The 11,629-nt window shown below is 42.2% G+C and overlaps 1 protein-coding gene across 2 annotated transcripts in view; it reads left to right on the forward strand.

Moving 5' to 3' along the window:
* GOLGA1 (golgin A1) overlaps positions 1–7,385 on the forward strand; it is a 109,916-nt gene extending 102,531 nt beyond the window's left edge. For both annotated transcript variants that reach the window (XM_040323026.1, XM_040323027.1), the window contains one exon: positions 5,115–7,385. In XM_040323026.1, coding sequence (XP_040178960.1) covers positions 5,115–5,195 — 81 coding nt within the window. In that variant the 3' untranslated portion in view covers positions 5,196–7,385. The remainder of the gene's footprint in view (positions 1–5,114) is intronic.
* The last annotated feature ends 4,244 nt before the right edge of the window (positions 7,386–11,629 follow it).

The raw sequence follows: 11,629 nt of genomic DNA on the forward strand, positions 1-11,629 counted from the left end.
GACGGCTTGCGCCGTCCTATCTTAGGTTGTAATATTTCGGATGGCCGCTAGGTGGCGCTTCCATTGCGGTCGGCGTAGAATATGCAAATCAGTAGATACGCCGATTCACGAACGTACGCCCGGCTGCCGCAGTACATTTACACCGTTTACGTTAGAGATAGGCCGCCTAAAGTTAGAGCTTAGCCCTAGATGGAATAGTAATGTTAAGTATGGCCGCCGTTCCCGCGTCGAAATTAGATTTTTTTACGTCGTTTGCGTAAGTCGTCCGTGAATCGGGATTTACGTTGTTTACGTCCACGTCGAAATCAATAGGCCTGTGCGGCGTACTTAGCCACAATGCACACTGGGAAATGTAGGCGCCTGGTGCATGCGCAGTTAAAGAATAAACGTAAGGTCAAGCCCCATTAACATAAAACACGCCCCCTTACACACACTTGAATTAGGCGCCCTTACGCCCGCCCGCTTTAGGCTACGCCGCCGTAACTTAGCAGGCAAGTACATTGTGAATCATGTATTTGCCTAGCTAACTTATGGCGGCGTAGCCTAAACACCCTAAGCTACGCCGCCGCAAGTTTAGGCCAATGTGTCTGAATCTAGTTAGTAGAGTCTAATAGACCCCAAAAAAGAGTACACTACATTTTGCTATTATAGGATATTTACATTCCCTGTGATGACAATAAAAATTAGACATGTGCAATTCGAATGAATTTTTTTAACAAATTTGGAAATTTTAAATTTTGGAAATTTTAAATTTCGGAAAGTGGAAATTCAAAAATTCGGAAAATCGGAAATTCGAACATTTGATAAATCTAAATCCGAAAAGTTAGCAAATCCGAAAATCTAAAATTCGAAAAGCGTTAATTTGAAAAATCAGAAATCCAGAAAATTAGGAAATTTGGAGATTAGGTATTGGAATTACAGAGCGATCAGTGCTATAAATATGCACCGATTTACTTTGTAAATGTCACTGGCAGGGAAGGGGGGCTAGGGGGCGATAAAGGGGTTAACTGTGTTCCCTCACTGTGTTTCTAACTGTGGGGGGGAGGGGACTCAGTATAGGAGATGACAGATCGTGTTTTCTACTTTGTAGAAAGACACGATCTGTCCTCCTCTCCTCAGACAGCACGGGGATTTGTGTGTTTACACACACAAACCCCCCTTGCTCACGCGTGGGCAACGGCGATCGTGCCCGCCGGCCACGCGCATTGGGTTCCCCGCCATGCAGGGGGTGCATGCCTCCGGTGGCGCTGGAGCTCTCTCTGGTGGCTCTCCTGGGCGAAGCCATATATATATACGGGATTTCGACCAAGAGAGCCATTCTGCCGCAGCATATCTGCGTGAGTCGGTCGGGAACCGGTTAAAAATGTATATAGTTTGTTGCGTGCGCCCCCGGCCTCCTGGTGCTGATGCCAGTGCCCGACGGCCGCAATTACGGCCGGGCACCCGCGATCGCTCGTGACAGAGCGAGTACACACACAGCTCCCGGTTCTTTCAGGGGGAGAAATGACTGATCGTCTGTTCATACAATGTATGAAGAGCGATCTGTCATTTCCCCTAGTCAGTGCCACCCCCCCTTAAGTTAGAACACACTATAGGGAACATAATTGACCCCTTGATTGCCCCCTAGTGTTAACCCCTTCCCTGCCAGTGACATTTTTACAGTAATCAATGCATTTTTATAGCACTGATCGCTATAAAAATGCCAATGGTCCCCAAAATGTGTCAAAAAAGTGTCCGATGTGTCTGCTATAAGGTCGCCGTACCGATAAAAAAATCGCAAATCGCCGCGATTACTAGTAAAAAAAATATTAATAAAAATGCCATAAAATTATCCCCTATTTGGTAGATGCTATAACTCTTGCGCAAACCAATCAAATGCTTATTGCAATTTTTTTTTTTTTTTTTTTTTTACGAAAAATATGTAGAGGAATACTTATCGGCCTAAACTGAGGAAAAAATAGCTTTTTTATATATATATTTTTGGGGGATATTTATTTTATTTATAGCTCTATTTTTGTTTATAGCGCAAAAAATAAAAACCGCAGAGGTGATCAAATACCACCAAAAGAAAGCTCTATTTGTGGGAAAAAGGACGTCAATTTTGTTTGGGAGCCACGTCGTACGACCGCGCAATTGTCAGTTAAATCAACACAGTGACGAATCGCAAAATGTGGCCCGGTCATTGACCAGCAACATGGTCTGAGGCTGAAGTGGTTAAGCCTATGATCTACCAGAACACCCAGAGCCTTCTCCAGCATTGATTCCCCCAGTTGTACTCCCCTAGTTTGTATGGTGCATGCATAGTCTTAGCCCCAAGTGCATAACTTTACATTTATCCACATTAAACCTCATTTGCAATATAATTGCTCAATTAAATGGTCTAGTAAATGATCACCTTGGGTTGGGCTTTTTACTCATGGTTTTAGAGAGATCCCATTCATTGATTCCATTACATCCCTGCTCCTGCTTGTAATAGCAGTTTAAAAATTCCAGTAAATGTTAGGTTTGTGGAAATCCACCCATAATCAAGACCTCTCCCTTCATTTGTATGCAAGTTATCTTGTCAAGCAACAAGTTATCATAATCTTCAGTCTGTCATGGGGGTCTGTATCCCACGCCAATTCTAAGGCCCCATACACACGGGAGGATTTATCCGCGGATACGGTCCAGCGGACCGTTTCCGCGGATAAATCCTCTCGAGGATTTCAGCAGATTTTAATGCGATGGAGTGTACTCACCATCGCATTGAAATCCGCGCCGAAATCCTCTGGCGATGACGTGTCGCGCCGTCCCCGCGATTATGACGCGGCGACGTGCGCGACGCTGTCATATAAGGAATTCCACGCATGCGTCGAATCATTACGACGCATGCGGGGGATCCCTTCGGACGGATGGATCCGGTGAGTCTATACAGACCAGCGGATCCATCCGTTGGGATGGATTCCAGCAGATGGATTTGTTTGGCATGTCAGCAAATATTCGATCTGCTGGAATCCATCCCAGGGGAGAAATATCCGCGGAAACAGATCCGCTGGAGTGTACACACTATAGGATCTTTCCGCTGAAACCCATTTGCTGGGATTTTTCAGCGGATGGATTCTATCGTGTGTACGGGGCCTAAGAGAAGATCTCTCTGGTTGGAAGGAAGACCCAAAGGGTTTTCGAGTATTTCTTTTGTTTTTTAATTTAATGTTCGCGTTATGCTATTTTTCTGACATATATGGCAACTTGACCTCCACTCCTCCCTACTCTGCCATTCCTGTATAATATACCCTGATATAGTTATTTCCCAGGCATTTAAATCTGTAAACCATGTCTCTGTAATTGCAACAAGGTCCATGTTGTCCCTTGACATAAGAGCTGTCAACTCTAGAAGCTTGTTGCCGAACCAACAATCAGTGCACATGACATGACAAACACTACTATCTACTGCTTTATTTTTACCACCAGAAACTTTAGCTGAAGTGACCACCCCGTCAGCTCAGTCCTTAGCAACACAAACCCTCTCTTTTGTTTTAACCTGCTGGGGGTAGAAATGCTTCTCTTCAATTTTTATCTCTGCCCCCATTTCTCAATTTAACCACTTCAATGCAAGGCGTTTTGCCCCTTTTCTGCCCAGGACAATTTTCAGCTTTCAGCGCTGTCACAATTTGAATGACAATTGCATGGTCATGCAACACTGTACCCAAACAATTTTTTTTATTATTTTCTTCCCACAAATAAAGCCTTCTTTTGGGGGTATTTGATCATCTTTGGGGTTTTTATTTTTTGCTAAACTAAACCGAAATGTTTGAAAAAATTAAAAGTTTTTCTTTGTTTTCTTTATAGTGACTGGGAAAAAAACATGGGAATCAATCTCACCTTCACTGAGATCCCTTCATTGGTTGCCAGTAAAATACAGAATCACTTTCAAGGCACTCTGTCTAATACATAAGTGTATTCAAGGCAACGCCCCCCAATATCTATGTGAAAAAATAAAAGCCCATAACCCCAATCGCATTCTGCGATCCACCAATCAAAACCTCCTCCAGATACCCAAAGCCAGATACAAGTCCAAAGGAGATCGAAGATTTGCAGTCCAAGGACCTAGACTGTGGAATGCACTACCAACCACCATCCGACTGGAGCCGGACCACTTGGCCTTCAGGAGAAAGATTAAAAACCATCTCTTCTGAGGTCAAGGGGTTCCTTACCCATGAAATGGATACAGCGCCCAGAGGCGATTCAGTTCGCATGTGTTGCGCTTTACAAGTCTCTCACTCACTCATAAAATGTTTTCTTCTTCAATGACAGGGACTGATAAGGTGGCACTGATGAGGGGGCACTAATATGTAAAATTGATGGGCAGTGACAGGTGGCACTCATAGGCAGCACTAATGATGAGGTACTGACTGTCATTACTGATGGCACTGATTGGCATCTGTGAAGGGGGGCTGAGCTGATAATCAATGTGCTGATTATCAGTGCAGACCCCCTCTCTGACATGAGTTACCGATCGGCTCATCCTGTCAATGCGACCTAAGGAAAGCTGTTTACCACGTGATCAGCTGTGACCATCGTGTAACCCGAAAGTGCCGGTAAAGAGCCTATGTCATCGGCTTTTAACCACGATTGGAGTTGCAGTGCGTCAGAGTGACGCACCATCGATCGCCGCGCTGTGTGCCCCCACGGGCATGGCTTATCCTGCTGGACGTCATTAGACGCCCAGTCAGGATAACACAATCACTTAAAGGAGTTGTAAAGTCTAATTGTTTTTTACCTTAATGCATGCTGAGTGGGCGGGATGGCTTGTCCATGTCTGTTCCACTTATGCAGAGAGGACACAGACATAGCCCACTGTCCTCTATGGGTGGTCAGATGTAAAAGGCCAAGGACCATCCAATATGCTAGATGTATTGGGAATCTGTTTTTAGATCAGTTGTCAGCGGGTGTCAACGAACACATGTCCATTGACTCCCGCCGCTCCATAGAGGACAACTGATGGTCCGATTGGGTCCGTCTAAAAAACTGGACCCGGTTGGTCCACCTATGTGAAGTGGGTCTTGAGGGATTGTAAATAAACACTGAATAAAAAAACAATAATTAATATTTGTGTTTTTTTTTTGTCATCACAGATGTCTTGGTTTGGTTCTAAGCCGGTTCCAAAGGGTACAGCTCGTCCATCCATCTTTAAACCAAGGACAACGTGGTCCTGAGCTCTTGGATATACCGGAACTGCCTCCTCTTTTCACAGCATTTTTAGGAGATGGACGTTCTTGGTTGTGGAAGGCCTTTTTGCATTCTAACTTTTTTCCCTACTGAGCGTTTCAAGACTCTTCCCAAACCTGTTTACACTTCAGCATCTTGGGAGTTATTTAGTGTGATTTTACAGACAGTTCTTGGAAATGGAACAAACTCAAGTCACTCAATTCTATGCAATGGAAGACTGCACTGTTCTGTGACACAGTCACATAGAATACTATGACTCCTCTCTCAGTGTTCCGGGGCCCCTGCTGTGTGATACTTACTTCAGGATTTTATATCATCGTACTTTTTAAGGGCTTTTGAAGTAAGAGGCAGGATCCTGATCACAGCACAGTGTAATATAAGATATTTTATGGTACTAAGTAGTACTATTCCTGGTAGTTTAAATTCTATAATGCTAAGATGTTAATCACTGCTCTGCTATGTTTCAATACTGTAATTTATATGATAAATTATAATTCTTTTATTTTAACGGAATTCTTTATGTGGGTCTCAGTTAAAAATGTTAGAACTGTGGTGCAGTTTATACCTGGCAGCCTACGCTCCTCTTCTTCTCCTCTTTTTTGTAAAATGCTTAATGTTCACAACAGTGGCAGCCCAACTGGTCTCTTCTTTCAGTTTTTCTTTTGGTGCAATTTAGAACTATTTGTAAGACGAAACACAAACCTCTCTTTTAGACAAGTATGGGAAACGCTTGTTCTCTGTTGTTTAAAGGGTGTTGTATGTGGATGTTTAGAGCCACAGTGCATACAGTTGTATCAGTGTTTATGGATATCTGCAAAATGAAGGGAAACCCATCTGATTAATCTTATTGAATCAATGGCAACGAGGTAACAACTTTTTCCCCCTATCTTACAGGACACTCATGAAAGATGGTGGCGCCTACCACTAAGAGCTAGAGTCAGATATAACAATAAGCATTCCTTTAGGTCATTTTAAAAATAAAAAATCTAGCACATGCTTATATTTTTACCTTTATCTCTGGTTCTGTAAACTTCTCTGCTGGCTCCCTGAAGAGACTGTGCATGCCAGGCTCTAGCAGTCTTGTCACTGCCTTACTTGTTCACATTATTACACCTGTGCTACCAACACTGCAGGACCAGTGGCCTTCAGAATGAATTGTGGCTGCTAATAGAAGTACCTGTGCACATTCCAGCGCTGAGTACTGGAGGACAGGGATGCCATCTGTTACAGAACCACAAAATAAGGTAGGTATTGGTAACTATTTAAAAAAAAGAACTACACATTGCTTATGTGGGAGGGAGTCCCTTTTTTTTAAAGCAGGCTATAGTTTATCTTTGAAAGGATGTCCTTAAAGTGAATGTAAACCCTCCATATACCAAGTGAAGTGAACAACTTCAGATAATACACAGGGATGAAACAAATCTCTCTACATAAGTTTTACATGTATATCTTCTGTCTTCACCTTGATATAGAAAGCGCACATCCTGTTAAAATTTTCTCTTCTTGGTTCCCCTGTAGGAGGGGGAGTATTGCTAGACACTGGGAGACAGCTGATTGGAGGAAAGACACACACGCGCGCAGAGGTTGCCTGTGTATAGTTTAGCAGTCTGCTAATCTATCTGTAGAAATCTCCCACGAGGCACACTTTTATCTTCTGTCTCGGAGAGATTGTCAAAAGTCATCATGCTGATAACAGAGGAGGACAAAGCTATGGGACTTAGTGCTTTGAAGAGAGATAACAAAAAACACGTTTTTACGTCCACTTTAAGGTGCTAATTCTTTTTTAAGATGCAAATTAAGCCTTTTAATCCAAGCACCCAGATGAGAAATATTTTAACATTCTGTGACTGTAGAACATGCACCCCTATTTACCACTGCTCATGACTGTTTGAACCCCCTGCACCCCTTTTCCACCACACACAGGTCCGTCCAGGCCTGGGAAATGGAGAGTGCAGCATCGCCCACAGGTAATATGGTGGGCAGGGTTTGGTGGTGCATTGGTGGCTGACAGTCAAGGGCCAAGCCAATGGAAACGCACCAAATTGGTCATGACCCATAGTTTAAGAAGCACTGCCCGTCTGTTTCCCTCTTTGAAAGGAGCAGGCACCTTGGTGGAGGGAGACTCATTCTTTCATGTGCTGTTCCAGGTGCAATAAATGTTTATTTTGGACACAGTGGTTTACTTTTGTGTGTGTTTTTTTTTTTTCTTTTGCCACATCTGCATAAAAAAAAAAAATAAGGCTTCTGTTGCCTGTAAAACGTAAAAAGAAAATTGGTATCTGTAATTACAGGATAATGGTCAAAACTATTATGCCAGCTCTGTATGAACAAATTTCTAAATGATAAGTCTGCTGGAGTGTGTAAAGATATTCTGTACAGAGTGAGTTTAACCACTTGCTGACCGGCTCATGCCGATATACGTTGGAAAAGTGTCACGTTTCCGCAAATCAACGTATGGGTATGTCCTCCCCTTTAAGCCATAGCAGGCGTGTGCACGCTGCACAGCAGGGGACCCAACTCGCGATCACAGGGACAAGAGCGAGAAGGGGGATTTGTGTGTGTGTATGTGTACACACAAATCCCTGTTCTGAGGGGCGAAGAGACAGATTGTTTGTTCCTAGTAAGTAGGAACAGCGATAGGTCTCCTCCCCCAGTCAGTCCCATCCCCTCACAGTAAGAAACACTCACGAGGGAACCTATTTATCCCCTTGACCGCCCCTTAGTGTTAATCCCTTCCCTGCCAGCGACAATTACACAGTAACCAGTGCATTTTTATAGAACTGATCGCTGTATAAATGTCAATGGTCCCAAAAATGTGTCAAAAGTGTCCGATCTCTCTGCCGCAATGTCGCAATACTGCTAAAAATCGCAGATCACCGCCATTACTAATAAAAATTCCATAAATCTTTCCCATTGCTTGTAGACGCTATAACTTTTTTTTTTAATAACTAAAACCATGTTTAAGAATACATATTGGCCAAAACTGATAAAGAAATTTGTTTTTAAAAAATTGTTGGGGATGTTTATTATAGCAAAAAGTAAAAAAAATATATTCAAAATTGTCGCTCTTTTTTTTATTTATAGCACAAAAAAAAACCCAGAGATGATCAAATATCACCAAAAGAAATTATATTTTTTTAGGAAAAAAAGGACGTCAATTTTGGTTGGGTACAGCATCGCACAATTGTCAATTAAAGCAACGTAGTGCCGTATCGCAAAAAAATTAACTGGTCATTAAGGGGGCAAATCTGTAAGTGGTTAATAGCATTGTTGTCCACTTTTCAGTCTCACAGGTCTCTCGTGGCTGGCCTCAAATCTTCTATTCAACTTTAAAAAGGAAAGAACTTGCAATGAAAGGTATTTTCAACCTAGCTTCTTTATGGAAAAAAAGAATCATATCAAAGTATGGTCTTCAGCTGCAAAGTATCTTTACTGAAATATGAATGAATTGATTAAAGAGGACCTGAATTGTGACGGCTTTTTGTGGGATCCCTGCAGCTGCTATTTTTCCTTTTGACTTACTAACCATGCATTGTTTTGCACAACAGAGGTAGAACTAGCTGACATGGGGGATCAATCAGTTATGACACTACAAACTGCAGCAACAACTTGTGAGCCCATATTTACAAGGTAAGGCGAAATGAACAACACAGGCAATATAACTACATGAATGCCTTGTTAAAGCACAGAAAATATTTAAAAGTTTTTAGGCCATACAAAAGTTTGCCAGACCCTTGTGAATTTTGCTGTCCTCGAATTAAAGCATTGTATGATTCTAGGATTTTCACATTGAATCTGGATTCTCTGGTCGGTGATTGGCTTTGGACACATCTTAAACTATAAAAGCATGTTCCTTGCAAGAGAAAATGATTTCCACATATTTAGTTAAAAATTAACCCCTTTTGGTTATATTGATTTGTATTAATATAAAAACTAAGGCTTGGCAAAAAATAAATTAAACATAAGTACACAAGTACGTACATAGTTAGTGTTATATTTACAATTTTCTAAATCTTTTAAACTTTAAACCATATACAGTGCCTCTGGAAATTATTCAGTGCCTCACGTTTTCCACATTTTGTTATGTTTCAGCCTTTTTCCAAAATGTATTAAATTCATTATTTTCCTCAAATTTTTACAAACCATACCCCTTAAAAGAGAGTAAAGGATTTTTTATCCCCTCAATCACACTTGCCTAGGTGGATGCAGCATCGGTCGGATGCTGCATCTGTGCCGACACCTCTACACTGAGAACTGAGCAATCGAACACTGCTGCTTACTCAGTTTTCAGAGCTCTGTGAGCAGAGAGCTGTAGACTGTTGGTCACAACTCTCTGCTCTTCTCTCTCCTCACTCACTGTAGCTCTGTGGAGTTGCTGTCTCAGGCTTTCAGCAGTTCACTGAGAAGCTAAGCCGCGTGTCATTCCGTGCGCCTAGTGAATCCAGACTCTGTGGTTAGGATGACGCGGTGCCTGGACTGAAATCGGTGACATTCTCTGCTGAAAATGGGTCACAGGAGTGCAAAATGGATTACACTCCTGTGATTCATGGGAGAAGTCCAGCCAAACAAGCTTTGGCTGGACTTCTTTAATGACAAGGTGAAAAAAGTTTTTGGGAAATCTTTACAAATTTATAAAAAATGAAAAAATTACTGTCACGCCATGCCCGTGATTTGATCCTGGGACCTGATGTTTATAGATGGTTTTGTATTGCCTGAACCACCATTCCTTGTTATGTTCTGCTCCATGAGTTTGGATGTTGGCTCCACCTTGGGACCAGCTGTTGGTAGTCACCTGATTAGTGACCCTATAAATCTCCACTTCCCTTTCCTGTCCTTGCCCTAGTATAGGTTCATGTTCGTGCTTGTTTGGTGGATGCTATTTGTTTCTGGTTGCTGACTTTGCTTGTTCCTGACTCCGATTCTTGGATTACCCCTTGGATTTACACTGATCTGGTTGCCGACCCTGCCTGTTTCTGACGCTGCCTTCTGGTTGACCCCTGTGTACTTCTGCCTTGGTCCGCTGCCTTGGATTGTCCTTTCTCCCACCAGGTTCCTGTCTTCGGCCTCTACTAACCGTGGGTTATTTGCTGGTGGTTCCTTGTTAGGCTATTTGCACCACCTATTGCGGTCCCTTAATAATGGCTGCAGGATCTCAAGAGTTCCTCCACCTGATAATGGGATAACAAGGTCAGGAAACCGGAGTGACGGATGGAATTTCCTGGCAGACCTGACACATAAGTATTTACAGGCTTTGCCATGACACAAAAAAATTAGCTCAGGTGCATCCTGTTTCCACTCATCATCCTTGGGATGTTTTCACAACTTGATAGTTAACAGTGCATGCCAGAGCACAAACCAAGCCATGAAGTCCAAGGAATTGGAAAAACTTTTTCTAGCAAAGAAAAAAACACTGCGCATGAATAAACCAAAAAAAAAAAAAAAGTGCTGCCAAGTACCAAAAAATTGTAGATACAAAATTTTAAAGATGAGTGAATAGGAAAAAGGTACAGCGCAATGAAATAAATAAAAATAAATAAATATAAATAAATAAATGTGAATTGAAAACCTGCACAGGAAGCGCCAGGTTTAAGTGAGGGGTAATAAGATAATTGAATGGACAATGAAAACCAATCAATTAAATGTGAGCAATGATATAGAAATAATATATGAAAATTAGACCAATAAATTTTGACATGTCTTTGGAAATTCTTAAAAGAGTGCCAAAGTAAATTCCACAAACCAATGTGCAATAAAAGAAATTTAAAAAACAAGAATCAAAAAAAGAAAAAAAGGACTATAGTGTTAATAAAGTCTTTTGTGATGCTAAAAGAAAAAAGTCCACAAGTGATAATCCAATGCAGCGCTGTTTCTATAATACTCTAGACGTGACACCAGACATATCCTGAACAGACTCTCCACCAGAAAAAGGACACCCAGGTGTTGAAGTAATGTAGTCTCCTTACCACACTAAATGACCGCTACAGCGATCGGGATAAGCTCAGGTAGAAAAGTCTCCCACTGAGACTAGATGGTAAGGAATCCTGAATGGGTCCTGTGCTGTTGCCTCCAGAATCCAGCTCAAAGGGAAAAGATACAAGAAACATCCCCCATAGCGTAATAAAGTTTCAACTGGCAATATTTATTATAGCTGTAAACTGTATACACTCACATTTAGGGTAAAATGACATGCGAATAGGAACCAGAGCGACTGGCTGTAACATCAAATCTCGGCGTCTCTTCCACACGTTCTCCCGCTGTCTCTGCTCGTGTAGTTGGACGTGATGACGAGCTAGATAATATTCCCTCCGATCGGGTAGGGCCAACCCCCCTTGACCCCAGGGTTCTTGCAGCACCTTTAGTCCTATGCGTGGTGGTTTAGGGGCCCAAAGGAAAGAGCTAGTGATGCCATCCAGCTGGACTT

Source organism: Rana temporaria, chromosome 9 (assembly GCF_905171775.1).
Source record: "Rana temporaria chromosome 9, aRanTem1.1, whole genome shotgun sequence".
Classification (NCBI taxonomy): Eukaryota; Metazoa; Chordata; class Amphibia; order Anura; family Ranidae; genus Rana; species Rana temporaria.